At 36.3% G+C, this 24,209-nt stretch overlaps 1 protein-coding gene across 4 annotated transcripts in view; it reads left to right on the forward strand.

Moving 5' to 3' along the window:
* The window catches only part of AMPdeam (AMP deaminase), a 334,349-nt gene that overhangs the window by 259,133 nt on the left and 51,007 nt on the right, over window positions 1–24,209 (forward strand). For all 4 annotated transcript variants that reach the window (XM_090387683.1, XM_090387682.1, XM_090387684.1 and 1 more), the window contains 2 exons: window positions 10,877–11,040; window positions 22,986–23,112. In XM_090387683.1, the coding sequence (XP_090243809.1) occupies window positions 10,877–11,040; window positions 22,986–23,112 (291 nt within the window). The remainder of the gene's footprint in view (window positions 1–10,876; window positions 11,041–22,985; window positions 23,113–24,209) is intronic.

Below are 24,209 nucleotides of genomic sequence, written 5' to 3' on the forward strand. Positions count from 1 at the left end.
AGGATTATGAGAAAATTGTTCAAAATATGCTCAAAAAGCTTCGCAATTTAGATTACAATATGATCATCAAAATTCACTTTTTGCATGCGCATCTTGATTTTTTCCCCGAAAATCTTGCACAGATGAGTGAAGAATAAGGGGAGAGAATCCATCAGGACATAAAGGAAATGGAGCAGAGGTACCAGGGAAGGCTGAATACAAGCATGATGGCTGACTACTGCTGGTATTTAAAAAGAGAGAAACCTGGCACTGTACATAAAAGAAAAACGATTAAATGTTCTTTTCAAATAAAGAGACGAAGGTCTGTTTAATGAAAGTTTCAGAATTTTGATTAATACTTGTTAGTATTTATGTATTTTTTGATATATGAAAATGTAATCCTATCAATTTGTCATTACTAAATACAATAAAGTTATATACTTTAGTAAAAACACAATACTTTTTTATTTCTTAAATTGTGATGTATCTGGATGTGATAGAAAAAAATCTAAGTCATATTTGAAATCACAGCAATATATTTCGGCAGTAGGACCTATTGAAATTCAAACCCCAGTGAACAAACTTAAATTTGTAAACTAGTGTTATTTATGCTTTTTCTTTTAAAGTTTACATTCAGCATTTTGGCACCTACAAGCATAAGTGATGATGCAACATTGCTCTTATTGATGCCGTGTGCGCGCGCATGCACTGGAAGCTTTGATCATGTAACTGAACCAGTCCTTTTTTGCCTGTTTAATATTGCAAATTAGTTTCTTTGTAAAGATAAAATTTAAATTATTAGAAATACAGAAAATAAGATGGAAAAATGTGCTCTTGCTCATGAATTTAACTTAACAAACTTAACACTGAATACAAATTTGGAACTCCATCAAAAAATTAGTCATTTCAAAATAACTGTATCAAAATAAAATTCATACATAAACTCAAAACATTCTGATGTTGACAAGACTTTTTAAAGTGGTTTAAATAGCAAAGCAGTGAAAATATCCCAGTAAGTCTGAATTTCAATGATTAAAGCTGAGCATTTTGACAAATTATTTGAAATTGGGAACTTTGTGTGTTTCACTGGTTGATCAGATCAGATCAGTTTAAGTTGCTTAAAAACGTAGGTTTTGGAAAAGTTACAGGTGAAGTAAAAGATGTGAACAAAGAACTGTTCTGAAGTGGTTAATTTCTGTATGATCCAAAGCGTATGGTATATGGACAAAGATATTTTTAATGCAGATGAAACAGGACTCATTTTTAAATCTACTTTTGACAGAACATTCAAGGGAGAAAAAATGCAGAGGCACTAAACTCTCAGTAGATCATATCACAGTCCTGGTTTGTGCAAATTTAAATGCAAGAGAAAAGAAAAAATGTGTTACAGGAAAATCTAAAAATCAATGATGTTTCAAAAACATTGAAAAGTTACCTTTTTTTTTTTTTGTCTTGTATAAATCTATGTTGCTTCACTGACATTGTGAATTACAGAGACACAATAAAAAAATTCTTCTTTTGGACAGTTGTGCAGCACAGTGTATGAAAGCAAAATAAAAAAGAAAAAAAATTGTATTTCTTCTAGCAAACCCAAGTGTCTTGCAATCCATGGCTCAAGGTGTTATGAGGTTTCAAATCTCATTTTTGAAAATTAATTTTGCTTAAAATGATTCCATGTTGAAAGAATGAGAGGAGCTGCACAATAACATTACTGGATGCCATAAAAATTGCAGAAGAGATGTGGAACAGCATGTGAAAAGTTCATCTGTAATGTTTTTCACCATGCAGGATTTAACACAAACTTCTAGGAACTCCTGATGAGAAAGACTTTCCTTTATTAGAATAGATTTGTAAAACATAACCTCAAGGGCTCACATCTGGTGAGTATGGACTTGGGACACCCAGGGTCCTGAGCTGGATATCATCATTCTTCTCTTCCTTGATGATTCCCTTCTACCTCTCTCTCAGGGTAACTCAGGAATGGGGTGTTTGTTTTTTTTTTTTTGGCTGGTGCAGCAAAAGCCTTAGGCTTCCTTGCACCATATACCTAATGATAATATCACACAGATTAAGTATAACTTAGATGCTTATGTTATGGTTGACGATATTGGTAACTATTTGAAGAATCAAATGGAGAAAGATAGAAATTAAGACAAAGAAGATGTAGAACCGAAGTGTTCTGACTATTAGTAAAGTGCTTCAAGCAGCTAAACTTTTGGATCATTTTTATAACAACACAGAAGACAATAATCATAATATTTTGCAAATTGCAAAATTGAATATGATTGATAAAATGCTTCTGGTTGGGAAACAAAAAAAAAATTAAATAAAATAAGATTGTTTCTTTTAGATACAGTATTATTAAATGTGCAATATATTATATAAAAACTATTGTACATATAAATTTGTGTTTCAATTTATGAGTAAATTAATAAGAGGAGTTTACCTCAATATAGTACGTGGAACACTTCCGTATGATACCCTCCAGAAATTAAAACGGAAAAAACGAAAAAATCGACAACTTACCGGTACATTAAAGTAAAATATAAATAATTAAAGTAAAATATAAATAATTAAATAATCAATTTAACATAATTCAAAATCAATTCAAAACAATTAAAAGAATCTACCGAAAATATTCAAAACGATTTTCCTTCCTGAAGCTGACAATGCTTTTCGACCAACTGTCGTGATCACAGGAATGAAAATTACCGAATCAGGCTAAACCTGCAACTTAAATAGTGATTATGTGTCTTCGCGCATGCGCGTAAAGGTCCACGCATCGGAGATCAAATATGGCCGTCGAACATTAACAGAATTCTCGTGTAATTTAATTTCAACGGTTTCTGCAATTAATAGTCGCGTATAATTACGTTGAACGTTAAGTATTTTGGCCTCGTTAAATAAAAAAGTATGTTTTTCGTTAATGGCATGAAAGGCTAATTCTGACGCTGCTGAACGAGAAGCACGAACTGAGGCTTCGTGTTGATTTACACGAATATTAAGAGAAAACCGCGTCGAACCCTGATAAGACGAGTCGCAATCACCGCAAGAAATGTTGTATACTAGATCATTAATTTGTGTTGCGAACGCGGAAAGAACCGAGCGATTGTTCAGTATAGTGTGTAACTTCCGTATAGGCCTAGCTATAATTTTAAATTCGGTATCCTTAAAGAATCTGTTAAGCTGTTTGTGCCACTGTTCAACATATGGGACAGAAATAAAGTATTTTTTGATATTACTATTGTTGATTGGTGCAGTATTTTGTATCCTATCCTTAGCTTGTACCCTAATTCGATTTATTGTGTTAATGGGATAACCCCTGTTCAAGAATCTGCTAGTTAATATCTGTATTTCTGAGTCTAAAGCAGAATCCGTCGTTGAATATTTATAGGCATTTAGAAATTGATTAAAGATAATCGATCTTTTGTAGGTGAACGGGTGGTAGCTATTATAATGTAGAAGCATACCGGTGTTTGTGGGTTTTCGATAGATGCTAAATTGTATTTTGTTCGAGTCCCGGGTAAGCGTGAAATTTAGAAAGTTTAATGACTTAGTATCTGTATCTTCCCTTTCCAATGTAAATTTGAGTCTAGAATGAATATTATTAAACGAATGTAAAATGTCTTGGATAGTACTACTATCGGTAATAACTAGAACATCGTCTAAATACCTCCCATAGTATGTGATACGGGGACGAAAAGATGTCAAATGTATCTGCTCAATCGTTGAGAGATAGATCTCTGACATTAAGCCACTCAGGCTCAAACCCATTGGTAATCCAAAAATTTGTTTGTACACCTTGTCTCGAAAGGTGATGTAGTTAGCCTCAACTAATAGTTTATTTAGACGATGTTCTAGTTATTACCGATAGTAGTACTATCCAAGACATTTTACATTCGTTTAATAATATTCATTCTAGACTCAAATTTACATTGGAAAGGGAAGATACAGATACTAAGTCATTAAACTTTCTAAATTTCACGCTTACCCGGGACTTGAACAAAATACAATTTAGCATCTATCGAAAACCCACAAACACCGGTATGCTTCTACATTATAATAGCTACCACCCGTTCACCTACAAAAGATCGATTATCTTTAATCAATTTCTAAATGCCTATAAATATTCAACGAAGGATTCTGCTTTAGACTCAGAAATACAGATATTAACTAGCAGATTCTTGAACAGGGGCTATCCCATTAACACAATAAATCGAATTAGGGTACAAGCTAAGGATAGGATACAAAATACTGCACCAATCAACAATAGTAATATCAAAAAATACTTTATTTCTGTCCCATATGTTGAACAGTGGCACAAACAGCTTAACAGATTCTTTAAAGATACCGAATTTAAAATTATAGCTAGGCCTATACGGAAGTTACACACTATACTGAACAATCGCTCAGTTCTTTCCGCGTTCGCAACACAAATTAATGATCTAGTATACAACATTTCTTGCGGTGATTGCGACTCGTCTTATCAGGGTTCGACGCGGTTTTCTCTTAATATTCGTGTAAATCAACACGAAGCCTCAGTTCGTGCTTCTCGTTCAGCAGCGTCAGAATTAGCCTTTCATGCCATTAACGAAAAACATACTTTTTTATTTAACGAGGCCAAAATACTTAACGTTCAACGTAATTATACACGAGAATTCTGTTAATGTTCGACGGCCATATTTGATCTCCGATGCGTGGACCTTTACGCGCATGCGCGAAGACACATAATCACTATTTAAGTTGCAGGTTTAGCCTGATTCGGTAATTTTCATTCCTGTGATCACGACAGTTGGTCGAAAAGCATTGTCAGCTTCAGGAAGGAAAATCGTTTTGAATATTTTAGGTAGATTCTTTTAATTGCGTTAATTTGAATTTTAATTGTTTTGAATTGATTTTGAATTATGTTAAATTGATTATTTAATTATTTATATTTTACTTTAATGTACCGGTAAGTTGTCGATTTTTTCGTTTTTTCCGTTTTAATTTCTGGAGGGTATCATACGGAAGTGTTCCACGTACTATATTGAGGTAAACTCCTCTTATTAATTTACTAATATTATTATCAACGTAGAACATATTGAGTATTACAGCTCTGATTCATACTATCAAATTAAGTTTCAATTTATGTACGTTTGTAAATAGTGTGTGCAGTGCCTATGAAAGTGAAACATTATTTAGCATAACTGGAATCGTGACTACACTGTCCAGTCAAAAGATTATCACTTTCCATTAGCAATTGGCCATTTCTCCCTACCTGATTTGACATGTAACAGTGAGAACCAGTAAATGTGATACTGAAAGTTCACAGCACGCAGTGTGTATAATGTACTTGATCGACATGGGCCTGGGATGTGATATGACCAACTTTAAAAAAGGGATGATTGTTGAATACCAGTTGAAGGGTGACAGTATTGTGGAAACTGAATCTTGTGGGCTACTCACAGAGTGTTGTAATTATGGTGTTCCAAGAGTGGATGGATAATGGACAGAGGAATAGTTTCCAGGCCAGTGGCAGGCTGTGGGTGCCTGCCACTGGCCTGGAAAATAGTGGAATGGCTGACCATGGACTTTAACCGGGGACAACCAGTGGTATTTTCAAAACAATATGGGCCCACGGAGTAGGTGCCTTTTCAGGGGCTAGACCACCATGACTAGCCTGTTGGATTACATTGTCATTGCTTCCTTCATGAATGACCTGTGATGTTATTGTGGTTCCAGGTAATGTATGTGGAGACTATTTGAAGTATTCTTCTTTACTTGATATCGATGTTTCAACTGTTGATGATCCTGCTCAGATAGCTGATAATCTGAATGAATATTTTGCATCTACATTCACACATGAGCAGTTATTAAGGGAGGAAAATGCCAGACAGTTTATCAAACTGTAACAGGGTGCTTAATGATTTTGTAATAACTGAGAGCAAAGTGGAGGAGAAATTGTTGAATTTAAACATAAGGAAGGCACCAGGGGTTGATGGGATCTATCCAGTTATGTTAAAGGAGGCGGCAAAGGAACTAAACAAATCCTTAGTCATAATTTTGAGAGCATCCTTGGACTCGGGGGAAGAGATGTGCATGGACTAGAGATGTGCAAATATATTTCTCCAATTCACAAAGGGGATCTAAGGGTACACGAGTAATTACAGACCAGTTAGTTTAACTTCTGTTCCAGGTAAAATAATGGAGTCACTGGTTAAAGATTCATTGCAGGATCATCTACACAAGACTGCAGCAATAATTCAGACACAGCATGGGTTTGTTAAGGGAGGGTCTTGTCTGACAAACTTGATTGGATACCATGATGTGGTTACAAAGGAACTAGATGCAAAAAATAATTTTGATGTCATATACTTGGATTTCAGGAAAGCTTTTGACACTCTTGTGCATGGAAGATTACTGTACAAATTGGAGCAGTATGGTATTAAGGGTAAGTTGCTACAATGGATAAAAGGGTGGTTGAGAGGGGAAAACAGAGTGATAATCAGTGGACGCTGCTCTTTGTGGACTAATGTTATTAGTGGAGTCCCACAGGGTGTTGGGCCCACTGTTGTTTTGTATATTTATCGATGATATTGATGAAGATATATCGGGCTTAGTGTTGAAGTTTGCAGATGATGCAAAGTTTGGCAGAGTTGTTAATGGCAATGTGCTACTGCAACAGGATGTAGAAAATTTGGGCAGATGGGCTGAGAAGTGGCAACTGAAATTTAACATTGACAAATGCAAAGTACTGCATATGGGTAGAAGTAACCCTGCAGGAACATACCAACTGTGTGGTACTACACTTAGGGTGGTAGAAAATTAAAACGACCTGGGAGTGGTCGTGCAGTCAGATGAAGTTTTCTGAGCAATGCAGACAGGTTGCCAGAGCAAGTCATGAAGTACAGTCAGTCCTTTATAGCACGATAGTTGTGTTCCTAGAAACCCTCGTGCAATACAAACAATAGGCCCTATGGGGAAAAATAGGGTTAGGTGCCGACCACCCAAGATTGAACACACATTTGTAACCAAAACATTACCAAACACAATAAATAATCGTAATAAAATACTTATGTATTTTCTTACGACTATTACGTAATAAAATATTGCTAATGCTTTTGCTTCTATTGCAAGCAGATTTGTTCTTTGTTTGATTTTCTGTCCAAACAGATGACAGCTGTTCCATCTCTTCCAATTCTTTGTGTCTTGATCCAATAGATTTTAATTACACTTCGAGTTGTTCCTGCTACGAAAGTTGTTTTTATTTTCTCTGCATTCTTTCTAATTCTCGGCGTTGCCTCATTTAAGCCTGTAGCATATGCAATATCACATGGTCTTTCATTTCACTCAAAGCGTTTCATATTTCTCCAGTAAGGCTTATGGCCAGTGTGATTTTGGCTGTAAACGCTAGTATGAGGCCGCTACAAATTTTCCCAGGTAGGAATTTTTGACACGGTCCGCCTCTGTATATCAATATTGCTTTTCTTTTTCTCTCTGAATCTGTTGTGTGTTCACCAGGATGCTTCCTGTTCACACCTTTTAAGAATTTTACTCATTTTTAGGGAAAATAAAGCACAATTACAAAATGAGGAGGCACGCTTGATACGCATAAACAAAGCTGCGCGCGTGTAGCAACTGAATAAACAACACTGTAAAGGCAGAGACACTATTAACACCTCACTAGCTCACATTTCTGGGGGTTACTACCATAAAACAATAAAAACAATTTTCCAGTTGCGTTTCTGCTAGTGGAATCTGTTATAAACTGGTAGTAAACTCGATCTAATTGCATTTGCAATAATACCGTTAGCTGGAATTGTGTGGGTTTTTACGTTATTATGGTGAAATGTGTTTCCCCTTCACTGATATAAAAACAAATACTGTACATTTTCAGAATCTTCTCTTCATTCCTATGTTGCGTTCAGTTGGGGTGATTCCGCGTCCGATTGCCGTTTCTTGTAAACACAAAGGCGAATCGTGCGTAAGCGAATTCAGTTCGTGTTATATACGATATCGTTCCCCTATTTATAAATCGTGTATGATCGAATTCATGTAGTATAAACACATGTTATATGAGGACTGACTGTATTGTCAATGATATACGAGAATTTTGCTAGCAGGGAAAACGAGGTCATTATCCCTTTGTATAAGGCAATGGTCAGGCCATGCCTTGAGTACTGTGTACAGGTCTGGAGGTCTCATTTTAGGGAGGATGTAGAGTTTCTTGAGCGTGTACAGAGAAGGGCAGCAAGATTGGTGAGGGGAACAAAGGGGTCCTCTTACCAAGAAAGGCTTAAATGCTATAAATTGCAGTGGCTGGAGACTAGTCACCTGCAAGGTGATCTGATTGAAGCGTATAAGGCCTTGAAAGGGTTAAGCACACTGAATTCTGATGGGATTCTTCCACTTGCTCAGATTACGAACCTGTGGGGGCACAAATTCAAATTGAGGAAAGGCAGTTGTAGAATAGATATGCAGAAATTTGCCTTTAGCTTGCTTTCTTGCATCACATGCCTCCACTGTTACTACTAACTGCTATATCGTTGAGACTGTTTAGGTTTGAGGAAAAGTTGACTTCTTCATTGTGACCATAATTCCTGGTTTAGACTTCTACTTCTTGGATTGGACTACTGCTTATTTTGAATCTTCATGGTGGACCTACAAATGTCAGTTGGATTCTTGGAGATCATACCAACCTATGTTGGGACTTCATAGTGTCAGATAACTTCACAGTATTGCATTGTCATATGGACATTGAGAACAAATTAATCCTCTACAAGGGAACCTGAGAATTGTACATCGACATTGTTCAGTGGTGCAGCATTGTAAATCGGCTGTGGGGTTGCCAGGAAAGCTGGCTGGGACCGCATAATATAATAATAATAAAAAAAAAAAAAGTGCTTATGATCATCCATCAGCAATAACACCTAAAGTTTACATCTGAACAGTAAAATTTCAGCAGCTGGAAACTGGGCACCTACAAGGTGAATCTAATTGAGGTGTATAAGGCCTTGAATAGGTTGAGCGCACTGAATTCTGATAGGATTCTTCCACTTGCTCAGATTACAAACCTGAGAGGGCATAAATTCAAATTGAAGAAAGACAGTTGTAAAATAGATGTGTGGAAATTTGCCTTTAGCCAGTGGGTAGTTGATTGCTGGAACAAACTTCCATCTGTTGTTGTGGAGGTTGATAGCTTAAATACATTCAAGGAGGAACTGGACAAACTTTCAGAGGGAATGGATTTGTGAATTTTTTTTTTTTTTTTTTTTTTTCTGGCTGATGCTATGTAAGCTCATACACTTTCTTTCTTGCATAGCAAGCCTCTACTGCTACTATTGGTTCATTGATGGTTGGAAAAAAGTTGCCTTTTCTGATGAATTATGTTTCCTGCTGTGCCATGTGGATGGTAGATGGAGGGAACAGCAACAAACTATGGGGAGGAATTTCTCTGATCCAACTGAAACAGGCAAGTGGCAGCAGTATTTTGGTATGGGGTTTTTTTTCTGGGGATCTCTTGGTACCCTCATATCCCTAGACTGCACTCTGAATGCTAAAAACTATCTCTCCATGACTGATCAGGTACACCCCTTCACGGTGATTGTTTTCTGCCACATTGCTGGTAGTCCACCAAACATGAAAGTGACTTCCAAGTGCTACCTGGAAGTTACTACGAAATTTGTTCCATGTATCCCACAGAACATCTCTGGGATTATGTGGATCTACAGGTCCAATGTTCGGATCCTCCACCAAGGACTGCCTATGGAAACAGTTCTGGCAACACAGTACAAATCTCTTGTATGCAATATTCAGAGGCCTTATAGAGTCTATGCTGCCGTGCTATGTGACAGTGGTACTGCTGGCAAGAGGAGGACAAACCCAATATTAATTGGGTAGTTATAATTTTTTGACTGGACAGTGTATATGTGACATGTATGCATTTTATATCTCTTTTTAAAAAAATTTGTTATTGAATTTCTACTAATTTCAGTCTAATTTAAAAAATATTTATATCAACCCTGGTTTTAATATCGACCAGTTATAATGTCAATAATGTTGCAACCATCTTGATAATGCCATAACCAAGTTTGACTATGACTGTATTTCTTTTGAGTTTAACAGACTGGTCTTTCCTCCAGTATTAGTCTGATAAATTGAGGTTTTACTGTGAAAACCTCAAATTAATAATCACTTTACTGTTCCGCCCCCATCCTTGTATTTCTGTAAAGTAATCACCTGCAAAAAAAATTGTAATAATTGTCAATGGTAGAAATTCTGTTACTTTATTTTAATATTTGCCTTACTGTATAAGATCAGATAGATGTATGTATATTTTGATTCAAAACAATATTAACTGATAGTTTCTAATTGTTCACTTCTATTTTTCATATCTGCTAGCCCATGTGGAATTCTCACTTCCCCCACTCTAAAAAAAATCTCAGGAGCATTGTCTTCTCCACTGTTACTGATGTAATATATTATTGCAATGCTCTTGCACTATCCACACAAAAGTGAGGAGGTGCATCATACATCTTTCAATTGTACAAATAACAATACCATACTGTCAAATACTGGTTTTGGAGTGTGGGCTGGTACTACCAAAACTTATCTTAAGCTTCTAGACCATCAGAAAGTTGGGGTCGTTAATTAATGATTCCTCAAAATCTCTTTCCTCTCCTTATTCCATAGACATTTAGTTTATGCTATATGCCTTGCCTTTTCTGTTTTGGTGTTTGGGTCATCATTTTAAAAAAAAATGACAACGTAAAAAAAATATTGATTAGAATTTTTGGTAAGTATCTATGAGAGCCGTTTATGTATGTGCTGCCACTGACATAATTCTTGAAATAGCTATTATTTACTTGGGTTGTCATGTGAGCAAAACTACAAATCATTTTAATTGCTATTTTTACAGGAAGTACTTAGTGACCTGGAAGAGAGCAAATATCAAAATGCTGAACTTAGGTTGTCAATTTATGGTCGTAAAAGAGATGAATGGAGTAAACTAGCCACATGGGCTGTTAAGAATGATGTTTTCTCTAATAACTGTAGATGGGTGGTACAAATTCCACGTTTATAGTAAGTTTTTTTATTTAATATTCGTTATGGTAGTACAAACTTCATGATTAACAATATAAATTTATCAATTAAATCATGACATAATATTTGCTGATATAGTTATTAAGGTGAATACATCTTTTTTGTATAAAATCTTAAGTCATAATAAAAGTAACTTTCAAAAAAGGACTTCAATGACACTTATAATAATATAGGATTATTACAAGAAATTATTATAACTGTCCAGGGGGATATTAAAACTGAAATTAATTCAAACAGATTTTAAAGTGCATTGCTGTGTTAGATGCAGTCATGGGGAACATTCTGTTCCCTCCAAAGATTGATTCCAAGAACTTAGTGTTAAGTTTGGTCTTTTGTCCGACTTCAAGGAAAATGGTGTTATCCATGGTTCAGCCTGAGTTGCTAATATCGTTTTAATCCAATAGCATCACTCAATTCTTGTTGTATATACTTGAGGCCATGGTTGTATTATCAAGTGAGTCATTTTTAAGGGGCGAGTCATTTTTTTAACAGAACCACTCACTTGACGACACCCAAAGCCTTCCAAGAAGATAGATATTGATCACTAAAAAGGAGAGAGATTATACTGGAAGATTGTAATAATGTTTAATTTTAAATGAATGATTTATAATTTTAAAAAAAATTTGGTATCACCCTCATAACTTTTTTTTTATGAAAACCCCAACCACAAGAGGTATTAGAACCTATAGTACTTAGTACCATTCATGGGTTGGAAGTTGAGAAGACGAAAGAAGATACTTGTTGACTTTAGACTTGAACTTCTGTAGACTGTGAACTAATGGAAAAAATGCACAAATAGCCACCAAAGTCATTACTTTGAAATATTCTTTGTGTAAATTATCTCTGAACATTAATTTTTTTTAAATAAAAATTTATTCCTGGACCTTTTTGCTCTTACCTTGTATTTATGAAAATTTTACAGTTATTAAAAAAAATTAAATTGAAAGTACAGCATAATATGCAGATGTTACTTTTTTTGGAAGCTATAAAAGAAAGTCTCACAAGATGCCAAAATTAGTCAGGCTTAGATAAATATGTTTCTAAACTAAGGATTATTTTTAAAACTTAAGTGCTACATTTGAAACATGTGAGCAGGCATACCAAAATAAAAAATAAAGTATATAAAAAATAATAAATTCTTTTTTGTATCATTGTTGGATTTTTATTTATAGTAATAGTATTCCCTATATAGTTCAAGTAGGCCACAGGCTTTTGCTACACTAGCAAAAGAAGAAAAAATAAATAAAGCCAAGTAGATAATAAAATACAAATTATATGCTTCCCTCCTCACACAGGTAACTATCCAGTTTATGAGTAACTGTGTCCATATAGCCTACTAAGTTAGTTAAACATGTTAGGACACACAGCATAGCCTTAACAAAGCCATGCTGTGTGTCCTTCAGAATTCCATATCTATCTATCTAAATGTCCCTGGATCTTCACTCTTAATCATTGCCTCTAAGATTTTTCCTGGTACTGACATCTCTTAGAACTGCTTTTATGTATAGACAATACATTGGAACTTCTTCAATCCAGAGGAATCTCCCCCTAATCCAAAGGTGCAGTCATAGTTAACCTCAATGGTTCAATACACTCCCTCGGACTCTCCCTCAAAACTACAGGATATATGGCATAAACTTCGGGAACCTTACTTGCCTTTATGCTGAAACATTCTTCTAATAAACAATCTGTAATTACAGCATCACTAATTTCATATGGCTTAGCCTCACTTGCACAGCTTCTTATCATGAAGGATCTTTCGTCAGTAAAGACCAATGCAAGGTACCTATTTAATTCATCCGCAACATCAGCTGGGTTATCTAAGACTTTCCCACACCTAGTGCACGAGGGTCTTATCTGATTAGCTTTCTTCTTTGTTGTATTTACGTACATGAAAAATTCATTGTCCCCATCCTTTTGCTCTCTTAGCCAATGCTTTCTCATACACAGCCGTGTCCTCCCTAACCTTATTTGTGGTACTACTACAAATCAACTTGTACCCCTTGTAGGCTTCAGTACTTTTCATCGCTCTGCAACTGTTCCATGCTATCTTTTTCTGCTCTGTTTCACCAGCCAGCTCTACAGTCATCCATTTCAGCATCCTCCTCCTCCTGCAGTATTTTCTTAAAGGTATGTAAGTATTCATGGGTTCTGTGATTTTTGCTGCTGAAGTATTCCATAATTCAAATGTATTTGCCATCTGTTGGCAATCTGCCCAATTCATAGATGCCATGTAGTGCCTTAAACTGTCCAAGTCTCCTCTTCTGAAGTTAAAACCCATGCCTTTAACTACTGCAACATCTTTCTTCATCTTCCAACTGACAATTGCATAATCACTTTCTGACAATGGTTCTTGTACTTTAAACCCTGTGATGTCATCTGATTTGTTAGGTAGTAATGGAAAATTATGCAGGAAAGCAAGCTTATATAGCATCAGCCAAAAAAAATAAAAACTACAAAGTTCACCCATCCATACCCTCCAATAATTTGTCTAGTTCTTCCTTGAATTTATTCAACCCATCCACTTCAACAACAACAGATGGAAGCCTGTTCCAACAATCAACCACCCACTGGCTGAAGGCAAACTTCTACACATCTGTCCCCAACTTGAATTTATGCCCCCTCATGTGTAGTCTCAGCAAGTGGAAGAATGCCATTAACATTTAGCTTACGCTATCCATTCAAGGCATTAAACACCTCATCTTTACTAGGTGGTAGATGACTCTCATCAACCGATGCAATACCACAACTTTGCTTATGGCTTGAAGTGGTGGAACCGATGTTTAATCTTCAGAGCAAAGCTCCAGTAAACCCTCCCCATCTCTTTCATCATGCAGTATGATTGGATTGATGTCTTTTGAGATTATGATAACACATCATGGTGAGATTCAATCTTCCTTACATTTCAAGATTATACGCCATCAATCTGGAGGCAGCAAGATTATACGCCATCAATCTGGAGGCAGCAAGATTATACGCCATCTGATCTGGAAGCCTCCTCTAGGAGGTTTCCAGATCAGATGGTGTATAATCTTGCTGCCTCTACTCTGGCAGATAGCAACTGGAGAGAGTCTGAGCAGTGTGTATGTTTGGGGGGCATTGTTGAGACCACATTATGTCAAGGAGCTGGGTATATTCTTACCATGTGTACACCATATCCAAAAATTTCATCACTTCATGCAGCATATCTCCACCCACCTTTTCTTACAACTGAATACACCATGAATTGTCAAACTAATAGAGCAAACTTATCTGCAAAAAGATCTAAAACCCCCAAACACTTCCTTGTTCATTTTACAAATATACATGGGCTCAGTTCTAATCTCAATAATGTCCTTTTCCACTTGCAGTCTGCCAAACCCCCGTGTACTTTTTCTGATAAAATCTCAATTATCAGTTGATTTAACCACTGTTCATCTCAGTTGTCTGAATTTTCACTGTATGATTCCTTTCGCTTCAAAGGTGGTATTTGTGCATACATCCACGCTGATATTCCCTGTCAGAGACTTTGTCATTTGGAATGTTCTCTTTTCGATCTTCTCTGGCTTAAAATCTTCCTACCATATTCTGTCAAATTCGCCTGTTGTTTCTGTCATTCTCCCAACCGCACTAATCACTTGGAACTCATTCACTTCCTCTCTTTGCAACTTGACTTTCTCCACTCCAACTTTCCAGTGAGGTAATTTTCCTTGTTGATTTTAATGTTTACAACTGCAGCTGGCTTCTGTTTTCTAGTCACACAGACCCAGCTGTTCGAAATGCTGAGGCTTTTGTAATCACTAATAACCTCTCACAGATTGTTCATTTACCTACCAGAATACCAAACAATCCTAACCACACAGCCAATATGCTTGATTTTTTTTCTCACAAACAGCCCTTCTAAGTACATGGTCATGGTGAGTGGTCCTCTAGTCACCGCAGATCACAACTTGGTGATGGTTTCTTCTCCAATGGAGCCTTTCTTTTGTGACCGTTCTCAACCTTGTGTAGTTTGGCATTACTATAATGCAAAATGGGATGATCTGCGAGATTTCTTTTCGTCTTTTCCTTGGTCTGATTACTGTTTCAAAACTTCTGATGTCAATGTTTGCTCGGATCGTGTCAATGAAATTATTCTTGTAGGGGTGGAATCCTTTATTCAACACTTTGCCATAAAATCCGAAAACAACCACTCTTTACCTTAATCTTGTTCTTTATCTAAACCTTGGTTTTCCAATAAATGTGCTAAAGCTGTTCAAGAGAAGAATGTTGCATATTGTAATTGGCTTGTTTCCAAATCTTCAGTTTCATTTTCTCCCTATGCCAAATCAGTCCAAACTAGATTTCAAACAGGCTAAGAGTACAAAACTTGGTTCTTGTCCAAATGGTCATTGAGCATTCTAGTCTCTTGCCAAAGCTATTGGCTGCAACGTTTGTCCATATCTGTTCCCATCTCTGACAAAACCAGATGGTTCTATTGCCACTTCAGCCAAGGATAAAGCTGACCTGCTAGTATCCTATTTTTCTTCCAACTCATGTATTAATGGTCTTGGTAAACCATCTTCCACTGTTCCTAGAATGCTCCATTCAGTGTCTACTATGGTCTTCCATCAAAAGCATATCAGAAGGATTTTGATAAATCTTGATGCTAAGAAAGCTCCAAGTCCTGATAGTATTTCTCCACTAGTTTCTAAAACCTGTGCTCCTGTACTTGCTCCTGTTCTGTGTTGTCTTTTTTTTCACTTTCTTATTCCAAGGGTGTTTTTCCTTCTACTTGGAAATTTTCTCATATTTTGCTATAGTAAGAAGGGAATGAATCAGATCAGTGCACTTGATATCGATGGTTCGACTGTTGAGGACCCTGCTCAGGTAGCTGACAAACTGAATGAGTATTTTACATCTACATTTACACATAAGGAGGTATTCCAGGAGGGGAATGCCAGAAGTTTATCAAACTTTGGCAGGGAGCTAAATGATTGAGAGCAACTTGGAAGAGAAATTTTTGAAGTTAACCATAAGAAAGGCACCTGGGGTGGATGGGATCTGTCTAGTTATATTAAAGGAGGCTGCAAAGCAACTAAGCAAACCCTTAACCATAATTATGAGAGCATCCTTGGACTCAGGGGAGGTCAACATGTACTGGAGATGTGCAAATGTAACCCCAATTCACAAATGGGGAACAAAGGGTGACACAAGTAATTACAAACCTTGTTAGTTTAACTTCTGTTCCTGGGAAATTAATGGAGGCACTGGTTAAAGAAACACTACAGGATCATCTAGACAAGACTCCAGTTATAGTTCAGACATAATAGCATGGGTTTGTTAAGAGGAAATCTTGTCTGACAAATTTGATTGGAAACTACAGTGAGGTCACAAAGGAACCAGATGCAAAAAATAATTTTGATATCATATACTTGGATTTCAGGGAAGCGTTCCATACTGTTGCACATGGAAAACTACTATACAAGTTGGAGCATTATGGCATTAAGGGCAAGTTGCTACAATGGATAAAAGGATGGTTGAGTGGGAGAAGACAGTGGTAATCAATGGACACTGCTCTTCGTGGACTAATGTTATTAGTGGTGTCCCCCAGGGGTCTGCATTGGGCCCATCGTTGTTTTCTGTATTTATCAATGATATTGATGAAGGTATATCAGGCTTAATGTGCAAGTTTTCAGATGATACAAAGGTTGGCAGGATTGTTAATGACAGTACTCTACTGCAACAGGATCTAGAAAAGTTGAGCACATGGGCTGAAAGGTGGCAACTGAAGTTTAACATTGACAAAAGTACTGCATATGGGTAGCAGTAACCCCAGAGTAATGTATCAACTGTGTGGTACTCGGTGGTATTACAATGAGGGTGGTATAGAATGAATAAGATCTGGAGGCAATTGTCCTGTCAGTATGAACTTTTCTGAGCAGTGCAGACAGTCTGAAAGAGTAGCTCAAGGTGTTTTGTCAATGATATACAGGAATTTTTCTAACAGGGATAAGGAGGTGATTATCCCCTTGTATAAGGCAATGGTCACACCTTTGAGTACTGTATACAGGTCTGGAGGCCTCATTTTAGGAAGGATGTCAAGCTGCTTGAATGAGTACAGAGAAGGCTATGAGATTGGTGAATGGAACTAAGGGTTGCTCTTACAAAGAAAGACTTAACTTCTGAAAATTGCAGTGTGAGGAGACTAGGCACCTGCGAGGTGATCTGATTGAGTTGTATAAGGCCTTGAATGGCTCGAGCAAGCTCAATACTGATGGTCTTCTTCCTCTTGCCCAGATTAGTCGCCTGAGAGGACATAAATTCAAATTGAGGAGAGACAGTTGTAGGATAGAGGTACCCATTGAAATTACTTCCACCCTTTCTAAAGTAATGAAGAAATCAATTAACTGCCAACTCTTAAACTATCTAGAAGCCTTCCATCTGATCAACGATCACCAGTATGGAAGTATGGATTCCGTTAGTGGTGATATTCTGACTTAGATGTGCGGGAATTTGCCTTTATCCAGCGTGTGGTTGATTGTTGGAACAAACTTCCATCTATTGTTGTAGAAGTTGACATCTTAAATAAATTCAAGGCAGAACTATACAAACAATTTGTAGTTAATGGATGGGTGAAATGGGAAGATTTTTTTTTTTTTGGCTGATGCTGTATAAGCTTGCTTTCTTGCATCATATGCCTCTACTAATGCTAATATCCAGCCAGTCCCTAAAAATGTTGACAAATCCCTCCCATCGAATTATCATCCCATTGAAATTACTTCCACTCTTTCTAAAGTAATGAAGAAATCAATTAACTGCCAACTCTTAAACTATCTAGAAGCCTTCCATCCGATCAACGATCATCAGTATGGAAGTATGGATTCCGTTAGTGGTGATATTGTGACTTATGTTACACATCTGTAAACAAATTCTATGGAAAAATTTGGTGAAACTCAAGCAGCTGCTCTTGTCAAGACTGGAAGAGCAGTTGCTCTTCCACTCTTGACATTTCAAAGCTTTTAATCATGTTAGGCATAAAGGTCTTCTTAATAAACTTCCATATTATGGTTTGCCAATGTTTTTTGTAATTGGGTATCCAGTTTTCTCTGTAACTGCTCACTGCAGGTGATGGTAGATGGCTTTCTGTCTTCTAACTTCTCCACTAATGCTGGTGTTCCCCAAGATTCAGTCCTTTCTCCCACTCTTTTCCTCTTGTACATAAATGACCTTCCATTGAATGGCAATCCTATCCATAGTTTTACTGATGATAGAACATTGCATTCCACCTTGAGAAACCTTGTCCTGCTTAAATAGCTTCAACTTCTTGAATATCCATTATCAATTCCCTAAATGCTGAATTCTCCAGTTGGGCAAAGATAACTTGGTTGAGTTTAATACTTCTATAACTCAGTTCTGTCATATATCTCAGAAAAAGGATTTTTCTGCTCCTATGCTTAACTTCGATGACACTCTGATTTCTAGGCAAGATCATATATCTCTAGCATGTAAGTGACCAACTCACAAATTCCAGTCAACATCTGGAGAGTTAAGATCCACCATTATGAGACATTCTAATTTGCTAGCCCACTCTCTGCATTTATCTGTATATATGTTTGGTATACTCATCAAGTCATTAAGCCTATAACACAATCCTACTCTCAGTTTTGTTTTCCTAGTGCTTATTCACTCATCTAATTCAACATTGGACTTGTCACCCATGTCAACTGAATGCACTGCCTTAGATTTAATGTTATTCTTAACTAAGAGCATAACACCTCCATCTCTTCTCTTCTATCCTGCCTGCCCTTCCTGTATACATTGTACTCCCCATATTCAAATTCAGCACTACTTACGTCTCAGTGGCACCATGGTTTTGCTATTCCTACAATATCTGCATTTGATGACTTAATCAGTAGTTCAAATTCATCATATTTATTTACTGTGCTCCTTGCATTAGTGTACATGCAAGTATTCATGCACAAGTTCTTACTCTTAGTTACCCTACCACAGCCCATATATTTATTTGGTCCATGATAACTCACAACAGGACCTGAAGTCCCAAACATCTTGCTTTTCATGTTGCTGCATGTACCAATAGTAGCAGTGCCGGAATCACTTTTGCCTCTGCCTGCCGCTCTAATTAGGCTTCTAGTCCGTGTATCTCCCGAAACTAGCAGTTTTCTGACCCACCTATCACTGATTCAATAGCATCAGCAAACATTCTTGCACCCTTTCTATTCAAGTGGATCTCATCCCTGTAAAAATAAGTCTCTCCTGTTAATAAGCACAGACCACACTGAGAAAAATCCTACCCGTGAGCCTTAAACAATCTCTCTAGGGCTGAATTGATTGATGAGGCTCTCAACATATACTTCCTCCTAACGTATGTGGGTAGAATTGCAGACTTTTTCAAATTCAGTCCTAACTTGTGACTGAAAATATCATCTGCTCTGCAATATCATCTACTTTTGCCCCATGCAGACATACCATGGTCTTATTCCACCTATCCTTCTTGCACAATATATTTCCCGTTTCCCTGACAATAGAGTCACCGACAATAACCACCTCCTCTGAGACCAGCACATTCTGCCTTGAAGATTGCCACTGTGTTGTCTTGATACATAAGGGTGAGCTCTAGCGTTGAGTTGGGCAGCTGAGAGCTTGATAGAGTCCCCATTTTAATTCTTTCAGTCACATCTACCCTACTCTTTAAACTCTGATAAACATCCATCAGAACACTGAGTTGGCACCTAATTTCTGCACACACAAAGACATCCTTCTTGGCTGGATCATGTCCCCTTCCAGAACAGTCTGCAAACATTTCTCAAGTGCACATTTTTTAGGCTGTGATGCATTGGAGAATTGCCCCCTTTGGTTCTCCCCGGAGCCACAGCACTCCTGCTACTTTGTGCCCACTGCTTTGCTGCTCTAGTCTTGAGCATGATTTCCATTTAAATGGAATTTAATTGATTAACAATAAAGATTAATAAATTTAATTTAATTGACAATACAGTTAGTCCCCGACTTTTGAAGTGGTGAAACCCATGTTTAGTCTCTAGAGCAAAGTTTCCGGCACCCCCCCTCCCCCCATACTTCTCCTTCAACCCATGCACGGTACTAAGTACTATAGGTTTTGATACCTTTCGTGTTTGGGGTTTTCATAAAAAAAAACGTAAATTCAAACTTAGGTAAATTTTTTTTGGTAAAATCGTAAAGATACTTTAGGTAAAATTTTTACATAAAGTTTACCATAACTAGAATCTAAGTAAATAAATTTCATTTTCTGCTTTAAAAATAATTCTGAAGAAATATTCAACAACATATATTTGAGACAGGTTAACTAAGTTGAAGCACTTCAGAAAAAACCCCCACAATGTTTAAGCCAGGTGGACTGTGTCCTATCGGCTATTTCTTCTGAAAATTACACTCTAGTCCTTTAACATCCTTGATGGAATATGCAGCATTTCAAGAGCCTAGAATGATGACAACTTGTATGAGTGGAATTTGGAAAAATCTTCTAAAAAATTCCGAGCTTAACAACGAAGGCTTCAACAAATATGAGCTGATGCCTTCTGTTACCAAAGAAATTGTAAACTTAGCCCAGAAGTTCCAGCTGGTCCTAGAGAACGAAGATGTAGTCGAGCTTCTGGATTAACTAGGTGAAGATTTAAAAACAGACCACCTAGCCCAGTTGAACGTGCAAATAGTTGAGGAGCAAGGGAGATCCAAACCCATTCAGTAATCGGAGCAACCCAAGAAGCACTTCAAATTAAAGGAAATGGCAGACGCATTTTGTAAAATTCAGGAAGGTCTCTGTTTGATGGAATGGATTAAAGATGAATGGACGAAAGGAATGGACACAGAACATTTCTCAAAAATAGAAAGAAAGTTCAAGATTGTTTATCGCAAAATTTATGAAGAGAGGGAAAAAAAAAAAGAATATGAAACATACTACCCCCCTGAACTCTACTCAGCCTACAACACCCTGTGATTAATGTGTCTTATTAATGCTTCAGGTTCATTTTAAGTTACCTTCAGTTCATCACACACGAAGTGTATAAACTTTGATTCAATGTGTGGTATAGACCAATTTTTTTAAATATGTACACTTTGGTTTTGATTCCTTTATAAAGCCTACATGGTGTGTGAAATATATATCAGTTTTTACAGTACAATAACATGCATTTTTTTCTTCCTTTATGTTTTACTTTCTTATGTGCCACTCCAGTTAATTCACCGCTGTCTCCAGATAAAGTTATTTTTTATGGTATATAACTATTTTTCTTCATTCTTCTGAGGATATTGTGTGGTTTTTGTTATTTTGACATATCAAGGATATACTAGCAATATTTTATTAGTCATTCCTGAGTTACGTAAAAAGCCCTGGAACGTATCTCTTACATATGTCAAACAGACTGTACTACATTAAACTAATAGATTCCAAAATGCAGTGATACATATTACACTATTTTGTTTTATGTTATATCTTACGCTATAAAGTCCAAGATATACATTGTGCTATACTGTAATGATCGCAATGTTAAATTAGTTATCCCTGCAAAAAAAAGTAAAAATTCCTTAGCTAAACACAAAAAAAATATGCACAACAATTGGTTAGAACCTTTGATCTACTTATTTATTTCAATTAAAACTGTACTATTCCTCTGTACCACTCATTATGCTACGATATTAACAGTCAATAATAATATAAAACTTTTTTGTTTTAAACTTTCACTGCCAAACATTATTTAGCATTCCTGCAATGTTGATCATAATCCAGTATTTTACACTTCAGTATGAAAGGATTAATTGTAGGGTGGAAATGGAAAGAAAATTCTCCCAAAATAAAAATAAAAAAAGTTTTTTTGTATCCATGTGTAAATGTATCAGTGACCTTAGCAAGTTCCTAGAAATTATTCTCAGTATCTTTTCATTCCATTTCAGTCTTGATTAGTAACGAGAAATTTACAGCTATTTTAGAGTTTCCACAGATTCAAAAAGGGTTATAAAGCCACTCAGGAAATAAAAGGAGTTATTTTATTTTATTTTTTATATGAAAACATCTTTGGCTGCACCTAAACTGAAGTAAAATTGATTGGTAGTGAAACTGTGTGATGGAAATGACACAAATGACATCACATCCTAAATGACACTAACTCAGTCACTAATGTTGATTTGGTAGAGTAAGTAGCAGGCATGATCATAAAATGTTGCATCATTCATAACTTGGGATAGTATTAGATACCCCAGCTGAAGTTGCAGATGAACTCAACAGTTACTTTGCATCGTATTTACAGAAGAAAAACTCTTTCTGTCGATGGGAAATTATGGGAGTGAAGTTGAAAAAAAATGGTTTCATAAACAACCTCTATAATTAATGATTTTGAAATTTCATGTATTTATTTAATGAAAAAACTTATGAGCCAGTAAGGCTCCTGTGGTTGATGGCATGTATACTATAATCTTAAAGGAGGCAGCAAGTGAGTGCATTGAACCATTGAGGCTAATTATGAGAGCATGATATTATTAGAGTACAGGTCACTATTGAAAAAAAGCTGTAAATTAGGGTTGAATTTGAAAGTGTCTGCAATTTTGCCCAGACGATAGAAGGGAGTATATAATGAGAGCCTTGTCGATCAATTCGGCCCTGGAAAGATTGTGCAAGGTTCAAGGGGTAGAATTTTTTTCAGCCTGGTCTGTACTTGTTAACAGGAGAGACTGCTTCTACAGGGATGAGATACACTTAATAGTAGGTCATATCTCTTGTGCATTTATCATTATTGGATAATTTCATTTTCAGGATTCAAGTTGAATCGTTGTTGATTGGTATGTTCAGCAATTTTAGAAAATTAAATTTCGTGTTCTTTCTTTCTCAGTAGATTTCAGTTAATTTTGTAAAATTGTTTTTCTACTTTGACATGTTTATCATGATTTGTAATTTTTTTTTTTTTTTTTTTTTACAGTGATATCTACAAATCCAACAAACTTGTATCTAATTTCCAGCAGATTATAGAGAACATTTTTTTTCCACTATTTGAGGCCACAAATAACCCTAATCAACATCCAGATATACATACATTTCTTCAATATGTAAGTTTCAAAATTTTGTTTCATAATTGATATCTGCAATGTTTTGCATATTAACAGTAGTCATGGTTATAAAATTTTAGATTATCTTATTTTTCATAATAGTCATCTTGCTTAAATTTTGATAACCATATATGTTTCAGCAAAGGAGATGGCAAAAGCATTTTTGATCCAAAATGTATATTATATGAAAAAGTCTAAAATTCCCACGTAATAAGTTTTACTAAAAATTTAAAAATGGTTGGGTGTTTCTGAATTTTTTAGGGTCCGTAGTCTAACAAAGGACCTTTATAATGTCACTCGGTTGTCTGTCAGTTAGTCCATCTGTCACAGCATTGTATATCTGGAACCACTCAACCTATTGATTTGAAATTTTGCATGGGTTTGTACATCATATGGGCCAACATAACACCATATTGATCATTGTTGACAAAAATTTGTCTGAGAACTGGGGGGTAAATGTCGTAAATTTCGACAACATTCAAAAAATGTTGTCGAAAACCTATAGCTTATTATACACCATTGGAAAGAGCTCAACGAGTAGCTTTAAAATATTTAAAATATTTTTAAAATTAAAAATGGCAGTGCCAGACAGGAAAATGTGAGTCATTTTCGTGTTTCCCCCCCTCTATTTCTGTCACTAATGGAGCTAAAAATTTAAAAATCACATTAGCTATGCATTATTCGATGCTTTTCAAGGGAAAACCAATCCAATTGACATCTATCATTTACTTTTTGTGGTAAAATTTAAAAAAAAAACTTTATTGCACTTCTTTGTACTAAGTAACTCTCCTTTTGGTGACAGAAAGGTTGCTAAATAGTTAGTTAATAATTCTATAAAGGTCATTTATAAATTTTGCGATAAATATTTTTTAACAATTTTCAAAGCTGGAGTTGTCCCGGCAAGGAGCTACTCAAGAGAGTGAGTGTTGAGGCGGCGGTGGTGGGGAGGCACCAGCGCGGAGTTTTGCACGGCCCTCACCTGCCAGTTGCTTCTTCCCCAAGACTTGAATCGGTTCTCCGGAAAGAAGTTGGAGTCACTTCTCCCACCCTTGTCATTCATAACAACTGGAAAGACTCAAGTAGACATTTTCGTTAGT

The sequence above is a fragment of the Mastigoproctus giganteus genome, chromosome 13, assembly GCF_048544385.1.
Source record: "Mastigoproctus giganteus isolate SK-2022 chromosome 13, ASM4854438v1, whole genome shotgun sequence".
NCBI classification, from domain to species: domain Eukaryota; kingdom Metazoa; phylum Arthropoda; class Arachnida; order Uropygi; family Thelyphonidae; genus Mastigoproctus; species Mastigoproctus giganteus.